The sequence below is a fragment of the Leptodactylus fuscus genome, chromosome 10, assembly GCF_031893055.1.
Source record: "Leptodactylus fuscus isolate aLepFus1 chromosome 10, aLepFus1.hap2, whole genome shotgun sequence".
NCBI classification, from domain to species: Eukaryota; Metazoa; Chordata; class Amphibia; order Anura; family Leptodactylidae; genus Leptodactylus; species Leptodactylus fuscus.
This window is the reverse complement of record NC_134274.1, coordinates 55936583-55953622: the sequence shown is the minus strand read 5'-3', so window position 1 is coordinate 55953622 and position 17040 is coordinate 55936583. Positions and strand designations below refer to the sequence as shown.

The following is a 17040-nucleotide window of genomic DNA, read 5'->3' as shown; positions in this document are numbered from 1 at the left end:
CATTTAACTTGGAACAGACCATTTAGCACAGGGCGTCATTTTAATGTTTTCATATCCAGTAACTTACTTGGCGAAAGCTCAATGTCCAATGTGGATCTACTTTTTTGGATATCCCCTTGTGGTGTGGATGCTCGGAGGGTTACAGCTCCTTTTCCTGTACATACTTTAGTAGGATCCACATCTAAAAGAGAAAAAGCATCCATTCGGTGAATTGAGAGCATACAATATCTTCAGTTCTCAATGCAGGTAAATGTATTACACATAAGGAGCAGATCACACATTGCCATGCTTTGTTGAAACCTAGAAAGTTTTGGGGAAGCACATTCAGCAGAAGATATGTGAAAAATAAAGTATATGGGATGACACAAATTATGATAGCGATGAAATAGGCATTATTAGATATATGAAAATGAAAAACAAACAATGCATGGATATCTATGTGACTTCCGTATAGGTTCAAATGCACAACCTTGCCCCAACGAATCTAAGATGACATTGTATGGTAAATCTGCCCCGAACCACATAATATACCCAAAATGCCATCAAACTACAAATCAAATATTGTCATTGAATATTACAGTAAAGATCCCCTGAATTGTGGTTACAGTCATTTAGCAGCATACAGGCGGCACTTATTCTGTGTAATATATATATATATATATATATATATATATATATATATATATATATATATATATACAGTCCTATGAAAAAGTTTGGGCACCCCTATTAATCTTAATCATTTTTAGTTCTAAATATTTTGGTATTTGCAACAGCCATTTCAGTTTGATATATCTAATAACTGATGGACACAGTAATATTTCAGGATTGAAATGAGGTTTATTGTACTAACAGAAAATGTGCAATATGCATTAAACCAAAATTTGACCGGTGCAAAAGTATGGGCACCTCAACAGAAAAGTGACATTAATATTTAGTAGATCCTCCTTTTGCAAAGATAACAGCCTCTAGTCGCTTCCTGTAGCTTTTAATCAGTTCCTGGATCCTGGATAAAGGTATTTTGGACAAACAATTCAAGTTCAGTTAAGTTAGATGGTCGCCGAGCATGGACAGCCCGCTTCAAATCATCCCACAGATGTTCAATGATATTCAGGTCTGGGGACTGGGATGGCCATTCCAGAACATTGTAATTGTTCCTCTGCATGAATGCCTGAGGATTTGGAGCGGTGTTTTGGATCATTGTCTTGCTGAAATATCCATCCCCGGCGTAACTTCAACTTCGTCACTGATTCTTGAACATTATTCTCAAGAATCTGGTGATACTGAGTGGAATTCATGCGACTCTCAACTTTAACAAGATTCCCGGTGCCAGCATTGGCCACACAGCCCCAAAGCATGATGGAACCTCCACCAAATTTTACAGTGGGTAGCATGTGTTTTTCTTGGAATGCTGTTTCTTTTTGGACGCCATGCATAACGCCTTTTTTTATAACCAAACAACTCAATTTTTGTTTCCAAAATGAAGCTGCCTTGTCCAAATGTGCTTTTTCATACCTCAGGCAACTCTATTTGTGGCGTACGTGCAGAAACGGCTTCTTTCTCATCACTCTCCCATACAGCTTCTATTTGTGCAAAGTGCGCTGTATAGTTGACCGATGCACAGTGACACCATCTGCAGCAAGATGATGCTGCAGCTCTTTGGAGGTGGTCTGTGGATTGTCCTTGACTGTTCTCACCATTCTTCTTCTCTGCCTTTCTGATATTTTTCTTGGCCTGCCACTTCTGGGCTTAACAAGAACTGTCCCTGTGGTCTTCCATTTCCTTACTATGTTGCTCACAGTGGAAACTGACAGGTTAAATCTCTGAGACAACTTTTTGTATCCTTCCCCTGAACAACTATGTTGAACAATCTTTGTTTTCAGATCATTTGAGAGTTGTTTTGAGTAGCCCATGATGCCACTCTTCAGAGGAGATTCAAATAGGAGATCAACTTGCAATTGGCCACCTTAAATACCTTTTCTTATGATTGGATACATCTGGCTATGAAGTTCAAAGCTCACTGAGGTTACAAAACCAATTTTGTGCTTCAGTAAGTCAGTAAAAAGTAGTTAGGGGAATTCAAATCAATAAAATGATAAGGGTGCCCATACTTTTGCACCGGTCAAATTTTGGTTTAATGCATATTGCACATTTTCTGTTAGTACAATAAACCTCATTTCAATCCTGAAATATTACTGTGTCCATCAGTTATTAGATATATCAAACTGAAATGGCTGTTGCAAACACCAAAATATTTAGAACAAAAAATGATTAAGATTAATAGGGGTGCCCAAACTTTTTCATAGGACTGTATACACACACACACACACACACACACACACACTTTATCTCCTAAAGTTGCCCCTATCACGAGGGCTGAGGAGTCAGGAACAGATTTGGGTGGTGGTACCTACAATTTCAGCCTCAAAGTAAAATAATTGATGACTTTTAATTATATTATACAATTGTTGATATTGTATAATTAGTTAGATGTATAGTTTGTTACATATTTACTTCCTTAGCAATTCAAATACTAGATTCATAACGAAGTAAAGTCAAGTGTGGTCAGTGGCTTGGCCTACTGACTCCCCAGTCTTGCCAATGATATCGGTTTTCTTCCATTTTTGCCCACGCTTTTTGAATAGCGTAACATAACTACTGTCTACCATCATCTTTTATCATTGTGGGAAGTTGTAACCACCAAAATGTACATTACATGGTGACCATTACAATTTAAGGCTGCCCATGGACAGTAATACATGAACAAGGTCAAGTCCAGAGAGTGCCAGGTCTGCTTATAGACTGGTCGCTGCATGGAACAGCCCCTTTAACATAAAACAAAGTGTCTTAAAAGAGTACGGGGCATTGTAGTGACCTTCTGTCTCTAATTTTCATTCTCTTGAGAGGTTTTGAGGTTTCAATGAATAATTTCAGGCATTTGATAGGATACCGTGGCTCCATCATTTAGTAAATTAGTAGGCATCCCAGCATGAGGGCCACCACTGCTGTTATAAGTTGACAGAACTCGACTTTAGAGTAAGAATGTTGTGTGATCAGGCCCCATAGAGGACAGCTGGATTTTTAAAGATGATAAAATAGTCCACAGGATAAACATGCAGAAGTTTCTCTGCAAATCTTTAATCTAAGATAAACTACATCAATCACAATTTCTTTTATGTTAACATTTTAATCACCTCTTTATGTTTGATTTATGGTGGAATTTTCCTTTAAACTAACCACCGAAGGCACAGCCAGCTTACGTTCCACACATTTTTGTGCGCTTAAATTCAACACTGGTGATGTACATTGCAGCAGAAAATACTGGAGAGATTTATGATCAAGATCTGCATTTTGTACACCGGTCTTTATAACCCCTCTTCCACTGGTCACCTCAGAAATCAGGCCCACCCTATGTTCCTGAACTGAAATCTACTCTGTTGGTGCCAACCACAGCTCATCCTTGCCAAGTCTCCTTTCCAGAAAGTGGTAAGGCCAGTTGCCATAATTATTGTCACAAGTGGGGTATAACAAGTTGCAAACTTGAGGTTTGCAAATTTTTTACGGTAGAAAAATAAATCTGCTACTATATATGGTACTATAACAGTATGGAACATGATGTGGATGGTTTCGATACCACAGAAAGCCTTCCCCATGGAAATATAAAGATCCAACACTGAAGACAACCTGTTAGTTTAGTTCTCCTGACACCTCGGTTTTAGTAAGTATGGTAATTCTATTCCCATTACAATTCTGGGGTAACTTTTCTCATTACTGTGCTTTGTGTTATTGCTCGGTTGACAACTGGTCATTACCATTGATGTTGTCAAGATGGCTTGTCTTTAGACAATCTGTCAGCTCTGATTGGACAGGGTCAGTCTTATTTATTTACACATTTCAAGGAGGAATAACAGAGGAACCGCACAACTCAGTTAAAAGAAACCATTCTTGAGAATTGGTATATGATGAGGAATACTAGAATTTACCAAAACAGACATATCAGGAGAGGCGACAGGTCCCTTTTGTTTTGCATACAAAACAAATAAATGCATGTAGTCAGCTCAAGCCAAATTATAACAATCTATACTAGGTAATATAATCCATGGTAGTCCGCGTATTCTGTTCGTCAGTTGACTAAAGCCACATCTGTACCAGTGTCCTGTTCCGAGTCTGTCTGAAATCATAGACAATGAAGTCCAGCAAGCAGGACTTTTTCATCTGGCGATGTCAAGGAGAACACAATGGATATCTGATGGACCCACCAATGATCTGTTGTTTGTCCATCATTAGACTGTTAGACTGTTTGATCCCTTCTTCTGGTCCTACGGCAGACCAGAAGAACAGATAAAATGACGAAGATGTAAATCATTTCTAGTGTTATGGGAACGCTATGTGTATAGTATAAGAAAGCACAATAGGTTCAGCACATGATAAGATCCACACATTAAAAATAAAATAAAGACCGTGCAGATATGACAACAATATATAGGAGTTCAATAATCATGCCAAATTATCTCGGTTCAGTACAGCTAGTAGTAACATTCAGAACAGGCCCATTTAGTGATGAGGTACACAAATATTAAAGCATCATATATGAATGTAAATATGCCAAGCATGTAAACGAATGTAATGTCATTGAGATGCAAAGCAAACAGAGCAAGAAATGCAGAATGAACACGATTTCATTTGCGTTCCAAGCATATACCTGGAGTTGGCACAAGATCAGGAAAGTTTTGTACTGCCTTCACAGGAATGATTGTAATAGCAGAGCATGAACGTGTACTCAAAGGAGAGTCATCTGCTGTGAACACAAAAGTAACACTGGATCTGAAAGAGTACTCAAACATCACACAACCTCTCACATAATACCATATTTCTGTTCTTACATATTTATTATAAGAAACATGTTCATAATCACTGGATATGTCCAAGGAATATACCAAAATCAAATGTCATCCTGTGTTGGTATTTCATTGCTGCAGTAGGAGGTAAACATATCCTATGCACACAACCATAGTTAAGCCTCCCATAGAGATGTATAAAGTCTTACTATAAAAATTCAGCAAAAAATCATGGCGAGCTCCATCATGAGCTTTATTACAAAGCTTTCTTCCTGACAAAATTGTCTAATTGTAATGAGGTACATGGCCTATGAACAGTACTGAGTAAAATGTCTGTGTAGTCCCTGTTGTACAGTCCCTGGTGTTTTAAGATGGAGGAATTGAGAGTCTATATACATGGGTTTTGTAGAGGACGAGCTGCAAATAAAGACTGAAGAGGGATAAGCCTTATCTATTTCTATCACACACCTCTATAAAAGTCGCCATGTAGTACTTTGTTTGAACACGATGTTACATAAAAGCCTTTATCTCCGCATGCTGATCCTTTTATAAGTACTTGTCCTACTACTCAACAGAATTGGTGTTACTCATGTAATGTAACTCCTGAAAATCCAGACAGAAAAATCTCAGCCAATCTCTAAAATATTGGGGCTCCTTTAAAGAATATTTGGAATATAGACAAAATATAAAATGTATAGTTACATATGCAGAGTTTCAATATTTTGGAAATATATATATATATATATATATATATATGAATAAAGGCTACTATACTAAGCACTATGGCAAACAAACAATGCACACTAAGGTATATGTCTGAAAATCAAAGGCAGATAAACACAACTGTATGCTATATTGTTGAATACAATATATTTTTTTACATTTATAGGATACAATTGAGACTACTTGTTCTTTAAAAATATGCTTAGAGATGTGTACATTTAAAGAGTAACGCTGGGTTCACACCTGCGTTCATGTCTCCGTACTATGGTTTCCGTCTTCTGCATGGCAGAAGACGGAAACCATAGACCGGGTCTGGCCGTGCGCGGCGGTGAGCATTTTAGGCTCTCCGCCGTGAAACCGTTTTTTTTTATCCGGACACAGAGTAGTGCATGTCCGACTCTGTGTCCGGATTATAAAACCCGGTTTCGCGGCGGAGAGCGCAAAACGCTCACTGCTGCGCACGGCCGGACAGCTTTCTCACCCATTCAAATGAATGGGTGAGAAAGTCTCCTGCAGGCTTCCGTCTCCTGCATCTGTTTTATGCAGGAAATGGAAACCTGCAATAAGGACCGATGAACGCAGATGTGAACGAGCCCTAAGAAAGAATTTATAAAGAGACAAAAACATGGGTTATATCAAATTTATATGTTATTAAAAAAAAAAAAAAGGCCAAACAAGTGATGAATAATAAATAGAAGTCACTGGAGAGTTGCCGGTGACTGGGCTGTAAATCAGAATAATTAGCTAAATTGCCATAATCAGGGGACACTTCTGAGTCACAACATAACTCAGCTCACAGTTACTTATTATTGGACTTAGAGACTGTAACTAATGACAATTTATGTAATAAAATGGAAATTATTTACTGGTGTAAGATTAATGTCTAAAAATATAAATATGGTTACTACAGAAGGGAGCTAACAGAATACTAAAACCTCACAAGAAACATCAAGATTCTGCTTTATTTTCCTAGCCACTTAGTATATCAAGGCACACTGTGCTATAATGTTGAGACTCATTAATAGTGAAGGAGTTTGCCAATGGCGGTGTATTTTCTTTCTCCAACGTACTTTTCTCTCTTTCCTTACGGTCCCATGCTGTTGAACCAAAATTTTTCCTCTTGCACTGGCAGAATTGTGCCTTCCGTGTATTTCATACATGGCCGTTTTTTTCAATGGCCCTCACATGTGCTACTGTATTGTCTGTATAAAATTTGACTGGCTGGCTATGGCTTCCATAGTGTTATAGGCAACATCACAATACAAGAATGGTGGACGAAGGTTAACAAAACTAGAATAACAAAAACATAGCTATAACAAACATAGCTATAACATACTATGATGTTAGAGGATTGCAATAATAAACGCAATGATATCACAGGACAAAGGTTTTGTCATGTCAGGACATAACACTAGAGATGAGCGAACAGTGTTCTATCGAACTCATGTTCGATCGGATATTAGGCTGTTCGGCATGTTCGAATCGAATCGAACACCGCGTGGTAAAGTGCGCCATTACTCGATTCCCCTCCCACCTTCCCTGGCGCCTTTTTTGCTCCAATAACAGCGCAGGGTAGGTGGGACAGGAACTACGACACCGGTGACGTTGAAAAAAGTAGGCAAAACCCATTGGCTGCCGAAAACATGTGACCTCTAATTTAAAAGAACAGCGACGCCCAGCTTCGCGTCATTCTGAGCTTGCAATTCACCGAGGACGGAGGTTTCCGTCCAGCTAGCTAGGGCTTAGATTCTGGGTAGGCAGGGACAGGCTAGGATAGGAAGGAGAAGACAACCAACAGCTCTTATAAGAGCTAAATTCCAGGGAGAAGCTTGTCAGTGTAACGTGGCACTGACGGGCTCAATCGCCGCAACCCAGCTTTCCCAGGATCCTGAATGGAATACACTGTCAGTGTATTCCCGTATACCCGATATATACCCCGATACCCGTTCCAACGGTGTGCCCCCCCACCTTCACCCCAGAAATACCCTGCAAGTCCCCTAGCAATAGAATTGGGGCTATATACACCCACAATTTTTACTACTGGTATACAGTGCCATTGTCTGACTGGGAATTCAAAGAATATATTGGGAATACAAATACCCTCATTTCTTGCTACTGCCATATAGTGCCAGTGTCTGACTGGGAATTCAAAGAATATATTGGGGTTACGTGCACCCACAATTTTTACTACTGGTATACAGTGCCATTGTCTGACTGGGAATTCAAAGAATATATTGGGAATACAAATACCCTCATTTCTTGCTACTGCCATATAGTGCCAGTGTCTGACTGGGAATTCAAAGAATATATTGGGGTTACGTGCACCCACAATTTTTACTACTGGTATACAGTGCCATTGTCTGACTGGGAATTCAAAGAATATATTGGGAATACAAATACCCTCATTTCTTGCTACTGCCATATAGTGCCAGTGTCTGACTGGGAATTCAAAGAATATATTGGGGTTACGTGCACCCACAATTTTTACTACTGGTATACAGTGCCATTGTCTGACTGGGAATTCAAAGAATATATTGGGGTTATAAATACCCTCATTTCTTGCTACTGCCATATAGTGCCAGTTTCTGACTGGTAATTCAAAGAATATATTGGGGTTACGTGCACCCACAATTTTTACTACTGGTATACAGTGCCATTGTCTGACTGGGAATTCAAAGAATATATTGGGGTTATAAATACCCTCATTTCTTGCTACTGCCATATAGTGCCAGTTTCTGACTGGTAATTCAAAGAATATATTGGGGTTACGTGCACCCACAATTTTTACTACTGGTATACAGTGCCATTGTCTGACTGGGAATTCAAAGAATATATTGGGGTTATAAATACCCTCATTTCTTGCTACTGCCATATAGTGCCAGTTTCTGACTGGTAATTCAAAGAATATATTGGGGTTACGTGCACCCACAATTTTTACTACTGGTATACAGTGCCATTGTCTGACTGGGAATTCAAAGAGTATATTGGGAATACAAATACCCTCATTTCTTGCTACTGCCATATAGTGCCAGTTTCTGACTGGGAATTCAAAGAATATATTGGGGTTACGTGCACCCACAATTTTTACTACTGGTATACAGTGCCATTGTCTGACTGGGAATTCAAAGAGTATATTGGGAATACAAATACCCTCATTTCTTGCTACTGCCATATAGTGCCAGTTTCTGACTGGGAATTCAAAGAATATATTGGGGTTACGTGCACCCACAATTTTTACTACTGGTATACAGTGCCATTGTCTGACTGGGAATTCAAAGAATATATTGGGGTTACGTGCACCCACAATTTTTACTACTGGTATACAGTGCCAATTTCTAACTAGGAATTCAAAATGCGCAAGGCTCCCGGAAAGGGACGTGGACGAGGCCGTGGGCGAGGTCGGGGGAATGGTTCTGGGGAGCAAGGTAGCAGTGAAGCCACAGGGCGTCCCGTGCCTACTCCTGTGGGGCAGCAAGCATTGCGCCACTCCACAGTGCCAGGGTTGCTTGCCACATTAACTAAACTGCAGGGTACAAACCTTAGTAGGCCCGAGAACCAGGAACAGGTCTTGCAATGGCTGTCAGAGAACGCTTACAGCACATTGTCCAGCAGCCAGTCAGACTCTGCCTCCTCTCCTCCTATTACCCAACAGTCTTGTCTTCCTTCCTCCCAAAATTCCGAAGCTTTACAGAACAATAACCCAAACTGTCCCTGCTCCCCAGAGCTGTTCTCCGCTCCTTTCATTGTCCCTCAACCTGCCTCTCCACGTCACGATTCCACGAACCTAACAGAGGAGCATCTGTGTCCAGATGCTCAAACACTAGAGTCTCCTCCATCTCCGTTCGATTTGGTGGTGGATGACCAGCAACCCACCCTCATCGACGATGATGTGACGCAGTTGCCGTCAGGGCATCCAGTTGACCGGCGCATTGTGCGGGAGGAGGAGATGAGACAGGAGTTGGAAGAGGAAGTGGTGGATGATGAGGACACTGACCCGACCTGGACAGGGGGGATGTCAAGCGGGGAAAGTAGTGTGGATGTTGAGGCAGGTGCAGCACCAAAAAGGGTAGCTAGAGGCAGAGGCAGAGGTCAGCAGCTTAGGCGAAGCCAGGCCACACCCGGAATCTCCCAAGATGTTCCAGTTCGTACCCAGCCCCGAAAAACTCCCACCTCGAGGGCACGTTTCTCGAAGGTGTGGAGTTTTTTCAAGGAATGCGCCGAGGACAGATATAGTGTTGTCTGCACAATTTGCCTCTCGAAATTGATTAGGGGCTCTGAGAAGAGCAACCTGTCCACCACTTCAATGCGCCGTCATTTGGAATCCAAGCACTGGAATCAGTGGCAGGCAGCAACGGCAGGACAAAGGCCGCCTGCCGTTCACGCCACTGCCACTGCCTCTGCCACTGCCTCTGCCACTGCCACTGCTGACTGTGCTGGCGATGCACTCCAGAGGACGAGCCAGGACACCACTTCATCTGCCTCCGCCACTTTGTTGACTTCTACCTCATCCTCCCCTGGTCCTGTCTTATCTCCTTCTCCTGCATCATCAAAGGCACCATCAGGCGTTTCTTTACAACAACCCACCATCTCTCAGACATTGGAGCGGCGGCAGAAATACACTGCTAACCACCCACACGCGCAAGCCTTGAACGCCAACATCGCTAACCTGCTGGCCCAGGAGATGTTGGCGTTCCGGCTTGTTGAAACTCCCGCCTTCCTGGACCTGATGGCAACTGCGGCACCTCGCTATGCCGTCCCTAGCCGTCACTACTTCTCCCGGTGTGCCGTCCCCGCCTTGCACCAGCACGTGTCACTCAACATCAGGCGGGCCCTTAGTTCCGCGCTTTGCACAAAGGTCCACTTGACCACCGACGCGTGGACAAGTGCATGCGGACAGGGACGCTACATTTCACTGACGGCACACTGGGTGAATGTAGTTGAGGCTGGGACTGCTTCCCAAACTGGCCCGGTGTACCTCGTCTCCCCGCCTAACATTCCTGGCAGGGACACGAGAAGAACACCCCCCTCCTCCTCCTCCTCTACCGCCTCCTCCTCCGCCACCGCCTCCTCCTCCGCCACCGCCTCCTCCTCCGCTGTTAGATTGACCCCAGCTACGAGTTGGAAACGTTGCAGCACTGGCGTTGGTAGACGTCAGCAGGCTGTGCTGAAGCTGATCAGCTTGGGGGACAGACAGCACACTGCCTCCGAGGTGAGGGATGCCCTCCTCGATGAGACGGCAATATGGTTTGAGCCGCTGCACCTGGGCCCAGGCATGGTCGTTTGTGATAACGGCCGGAACCTGGTAGCAGCTCTGGAGCTTGCCGGACTCCAACATGTTCCATGCCTGGCCCACGTCTTCAACCTAGTGGTGCAACGTTTCCTAAAGAGCTACCCCAATGTTCCAGAGCTACTGGTGAAAGTGCGGCGCATGTGCGCCCACTTTCGCAAGTCGACAGTAGCCGCTGCTAGCTTAAAATCTCTCCAGCAACGCCTGCATGTGCCACAACACCGGCTTTTGTGCGACGTCCCCACACGCTGGAACTCAACGTTTCAGATGTTGAATAGAGTGGTTGAGCAGCAGAGACCTTTGATGGAATACCAGCTACAAAACCCTAGGGTGCCACAAAGTCAGCTGCCTCAGTTTCACATCCATGAGTGGCCATGGATGAGAGACCTTTGTGACATCCTACGGGTCTTTGAGGAGTCCACAAGGAGGGTGAGCTCTGAGGATGCGATGGTGAGCCTTACAATCCCGCTCTTGTGTGTTCTGAGAGAATCCCTGATTGACATCAGGGATAACTCAGATCACACAGAGGAGTTAGGGATAGCATCCGATCCGTCACAGCTGGAGAGTAGGTCCACACATCTGTCCGCTTCACTGCGTTTAATGGAGGAGGAGGAGGAGGAGGAAGAAGAGTTGTCCGATGATGTGATGGTGATACAGGAGGCTTCCGGGCAACTTCGAATCGTCCCATTGTTGCAGCGCGGATGGGTAGACATGGAGGATGAGGAGGAAATGGAGATTGAACTTTCTGGTGGGGCCAGAGGAGTCATGCCAACTAACACTGTGGCAGACATGGCTGAGTTCATGTTGGGGTGCTTTACAACCGACAAGCGTATTGTCAAAATCATGGAGGACAACCAGTACTGGATCTTTGCTATCCTTGACCCCCGGTATAAAAACAACATCTCGTCTTTTATTCCGGTAGAGGGGAGGGCCAATCGCATCAATGCTTGCCACAGGCAATTGGTGCAGAATATGATGGAGATGTTTCCAGCATGTGACGTTGGCGGCAGGGAGGGCAGTTCCTCCAGTAGGCAACCAAGTTCTCACCGGTCCACACAAACGAGGGGCACACTGTCTAAGGTCTGGGACACCTTGATGGCACCCCCTCGCCAAAGTGCCGCCACGGAGGGTCCTAGTGTCACCAGGCGTGAGAAGTATAGGCGCATGTTGCGGGAATACCTTTCCGACCACAGCCCTGTCCTCTCCGACCCCTCTGCGCCCTACACGTATTGGGTGTCGAAGTTGGACCTGTGGCTTGAACTTGCCCTATATGCCTTGGAGGTGCTGTCCTGTCCTGCCGCCAGCGTCCTATCTGAGAGGGTGTTCAGTGCAGCCGGTGGCATCATCACTGACAAGCGCACCCGTCTGTCAGCTGAGAGTGCCGACCGGCTCACTTTGATAAAAATGAACCACCACTGGGTAGAGCCGTCATTTTTGTGCCCACCTGTGTAAAGCACCCCAACATGAAACTCCATGTCTGTACTCAACCTCTCCAATTCCTCCGCATCCTCATACTCATCCACCATAAGCGTTGCACAATTCTGCTAATACTAGGCTCCCTCCACCCTGATTTCCCCCAACTCTGCTGGTTAGAGGCTCCCTCCACCCTGATTTCCACCAACTCTGCTGGTTAGAGGCTTCCTCCACCATGAATTTGCCCAAACTGGGCTGTTTAGAGGCTCCCTCCACCATGAATTGGTCCAAACTGGGTTTTTTAGAGGCTCCCTCCACCATGAATTGGTCCAAACTGGGCTGGTTAGAGGCTCCCTCCACCATGAATTTGCCCAAACTGGGCTGTTTAGAGGCTCCCTCCACCATGAATTGGTCCAAACTGGGCTGGTTAGAGGCTCCCTCCACCATTAATTGGTCCAAACTGGGCTGGTTAGAGGCTCCCTCCACCATTAATTGGTCCAAACTGGGCTGGTTAGAGGCTCCCTCCACCATGAATTGGTCCAAACTGGGTTTTTTAGAGGCTCCCTCCACCATGAATTGGTCCAAACTTGGCTGTTTAGAGGCTCCCTCCACCATGAATTGGTCCAAACTGGGCTGGTTAGAGGCTCCCTCCACCATTAATTGGTCCAAACTGGGCTGGTTAGAGGCTCCCTCCACCATGAATTTGCCCAAACTGGGCTGTTTAGAGGCTCCCTCCACCATGAATTTGCCCAAACTGGGCTGTTTAGAGGCTCCCTCCACCATGAATTGGTCCAAACTGGGTTTTTTAGAGGCTCCCTCCACCATGAATTGGTCCAAACTGGGCTGGTTAGAGGCTCCCTCCACCATTAATTGGTCCAAACTGGGGTGGTTAGAGGCTCCCTCCACCATTAATTGGTCCAAACTGGGCTGGTTAGAGGCTCCCTCCACCATTAATTGGTCCAAACTGGGCTGGTTAGAGGCTCCCTCCACCATTAATTGGTCCAAACTGGGCTGGTTAGAGGCTCCCTCCACCATTAATTTGCCCAAACTGGGCTGTTTAGAGGCTCCCTCCATCATGAATTGGTCCAAACTGGGTTTTTTAGAGGCTCCCTCCACCATGAATTTGCCCAAACTGGGCTGGTTAGAGGCTCCCTCCACCATGAATTGGTCCAAGCTGGGTTTTTTAGAGGCTCCCTCCACCATGAATTTGCCCAAACTGGGCTGGTTAGAGGCTCCCTCCACCATGAATTGGTCCAAACTGGGCTGGTTAGAGGCTCCCTCCACCATGAATTTGCCCAAACTGGGCTGTTTAGAGGCTCCCTCCACCATTAATTGGTCCAAACTGGGCTGGTTAGAGGCTTCCTCCACCATGAATTTGCCCAAACTGGGCTGTTTAGAGGCTCCCTCCACCATGAATTGGTCCAAACTGGGTTTTTTAGAGGCTCCCTCCACCATGAATTGGTCCAAACTGGGTTTTTTAGAGGCTCCCTCCACCATGAATTGGTCCAAACTGGGCTGGTTAGAGGCTCCCTCCACCATGAATTTCCCAAAACTTGGCTGTTTAGAGGCTCCCTCCACCATTAATTGGTCCAAACTGGGCTGGTTAGAGGCTCCCTCCACCATGAATTTCCCAAAACTTGGCTGTTTAGAGGCTCCCTCCACCATGAATTGGTCCAAACTGGGCTGGTTAGAGGCTCCCTCCACCATTAATTGGTCCAAACTGGGCTGGTTAGAGGCTCCCTCCACCATGAATTGGTCCAAACTGGGTTTTTTAGAGGCTCCCTCCACCATGAATTTGCCCAAACTGGGCTGTTTAGAGGCTCCCTCCACCATGAATTGGTCCAAACTGGGCTGGTTAGAGGCTCCCTCCACCATGAATTGGTCCAAACTGGGCTGGTTAGAGGCTCCCTCCACCATTAATTGGTCCAAACTGGGCTGGTTAGAGGCTCCCTCCACCATGAATTGGTCCAAACTGGGTTTTTTAGAGGCTCCCTCCACCATGAATTTGCCCAAACTGGGCTGTTTAGAGGCTCCCTCCACCATGAATTGGTCCAAACTGGGCTGGTTAGAGGCTCCTTCCACCATTAATTGGTCCAAACTGGGCTGGTTAGAGGCTCCCTCCACCATGAATTGGTCCAAACTGGGCTGGTTAGAGGCTCCCTCCACCATGAATTTGCCCAAACTGGGCTGTTTAGAGGCTCCCTCCACCATTAATTGGTCCAAACTGGGCTGGTTAGAGGCTCCCTCCACCATGAATTTGCCCAAACTGGGCTGTTTAGAGGCTCCCTCCACCATGAATTGGTCCAAACTGGGTTTTTTAGAGGCTCCCTCCACCATGAATTGGTCCAAACTGGGCTGGTTAGAGGCTCCCTCCACCATGAATTTCCCAAAACTTGGCTGTTTAGAGGCTCCCTCCACCATGAATTGGTCCAAACTGGGCTGGTTAGAGGCTCCCTCCACCATGAATTTCCCAAAACTTGGCTGTTTAGAGGCTCCCTCCACCATGAATTGGTCCAAACTGGGCTGGTTAGAGGCTCCCTCCACCATTAATTGGTCCAAACTGGGCTGATTAGAGGCTCCCTCCACCATGAATTGGTCCAAACTGGGTTTTTTAGAGGCTCCCTCCACCATGAATTTGCCCAAACTGGGCTGTTTAGAGGCTCCCTCCACCATGAATTGGTCCAAACTGGGCTGGTTAGAGGCTCCCTCCACCATTAATTGGTCCAAACTGGGCTGGTTAGAGGCTCCCTCCACCATTAATTGGTCCAAACTGGGCTGGTTAGAGGCTCCCTCCACCATGAATTTGCCCAAACTGGGCTGGTTAGAGGCTCCCTCCACCATGAATTGGTCCAAACTGGGTTTTTTAGAGGCTCCCTCCACCATGAATTTGCCCAAACTGGGCTGGTTAGAGGCTCCCTCCACCATGAATTGGTCCAAACTGGGGGTTTTAGAGGCTCCCTCCACCATGAATTTGCCCAAACTGGGGTGTTTAGAGGCTCCCTCCACCATGAATTTGCCCAAACTCTGCTGGTTAGAGGCTCAATCCACCCTGATTTTCAAAACAAATGTTGGTGCCAACCTCAACTTACTACAAGGGCCAAATTCACTGCTGGTGACAAGCTCTCCTCACTGCAAGTGCCAAATACACATGTTTCAAGGTGTTTTCCTACTGTCAGAGAGGTGGTATTGAGTGTGTAAAGTGTGTAGTTGTTAGGCTGTGATGTTGGGGTAATAGAGGGTCTTTGGTGTGTTAGATGCCCCCAGACATGCTTCCCCTGCTGTCCCAGTGTCATTCCAGAGGTGTTGGCATCATTTCCTGGGGTGTCATAGTGGACTTGGTGACCCTCCAGACACGGATTTGGGTTTCCCCCTTAACGAGTATCTGTTCCCCATAGACTATAATGGGGTTCGAAACCCGTTCGAACACACGAACATTGAGCGGCTGTTCGAATCGAATTTCGAACCTCGAACATTTTAGTGTTCGCTCATCTCTACATAACACCTGAAGGAACAGCCATTACTGTTTTCAACTGCAAAGCAAGTATGCTGTGGCTTGTCCTGCACCAACCCAGCCTACATCTGCATTTTACCCAGAATGTACTTAAAGGGGTTGTCCCATCACAAGGATCCTATCTATACTGCTTGTTAATGTGGATGTAAGACTTTTCCTAAATATACTGCTATGGCAAAACTGCTTTGTTTGTCCACTATCTTACTTTATTCAATTCTTTGTGGCCACAGCCCTGACTTATCTGCTCAAAAGTCAAGTGATGTATCTGCTGCTCTCAGGGGGGAGGGAGGAGGGGTTAAGTACACGGGAGTGAGCCTGTGTATCTAGCTATTCCTGTGTCTGCACCACGTGACCTAGCTTCCTGCTCTCAGATAGGGGAGAGGAGCTGCGTTCATTTCTTCTGTTCTCCCAGTTATCAGGCTAGCTAATTCAATCGTGTTCATTATGGCAGAGACAGGCAGTGTCTGTATGTAACACAGAATGGAGTTGCTGCTGCCTATACTTCATAGTCCAATATGGGTGGGCGGAGCTACATGCTAATTTGGGGGCAGAGCTAAATGGCAGGTTGCATGTGAAATCCCACCCACCAAATGATGCAAGAAACCAGGAAGAAAGAAGATTTTATAGCAGTGATTGCTGGTGAGTATGTGAGGTGGGAATACCCCTTTAAAGTAATGTGAAAAACAAAGCACGCCCTTTTTGAATTATTATTTTATGTATCAGACGATTATTCTGGAAGGTCTTAAAATTTTGTAAATTTGAATAGCTATAAAAAAATACAGTGTTACATTCATTAGAAAATAATAGTCTAAACTGGAGAAGTATTGTGCAAATACTTAAGTACATGTTGCTAATAAAAATACTTCTGAACTGATCATCAGCAAGTGTGATCACCTCTATAAAAGTGGACGTTTTGCCAGTTTGCTGGTTTGGAATATTTAAGGTGAGTGTTAAACCAAAGCTAAGAAGGAAAGACATCAGCAATGATCTTAGAGAAGCAATTGTTGCTGTCCATCAATCTGGAAAGGGTAATAAGACCAATTCCAAATTTAAAGTTCATCATTATGTCGGTACATATAGGACATAATCTCAGAAGGCTGCTTGTTTATTAATATTAAATTTCTGGAAGACCATTAGTCCGACTGCTGGTTTGTGCGCGCCCCTCCCCGTATCTCCATACCCGATTGCTCCTAGACCCTGAGGGACTTCTGCATTACCGATTGTGTACCTTGGTTCACACAAGGAGAGATCAGCTACTGTCACCTATT

At 44.9% G+C, this 17040-nt stretch overlaps 1 protein-coding gene across 5 annotated transcripts in view; it reads right to left on the bottom strand.

Annotated features, from left to right (window-relative positions):
* SORBS1 (sorbin and SH3 domain containing 1) overlaps nt 1–17040 on the bottom strand; it is a 121624-nt gene that overhangs the window by 96732 nt on the left and 7852 nt on the right. For 4 of the 5 annotated variants that reach the window (XM_075258134.1, XM_075258137.1, XM_075258138.1 and 1 more), the window contains exons 4-5: nt 4703–4798; nt 68–181 (exon numbers count right to left, since the gene is read on the bottom strand). In XM_075258134.1, the coding sequence (XP_075114235.1) occupies nt 68–181; nt 4703–4798 (210 nt within the window). The remainder of the gene's footprint in view (nt 1–67; nt 182–4702; nt 4799–17040) is intronic. The other variant, XM_075258136.1, reaches the window with a different exon arrangement.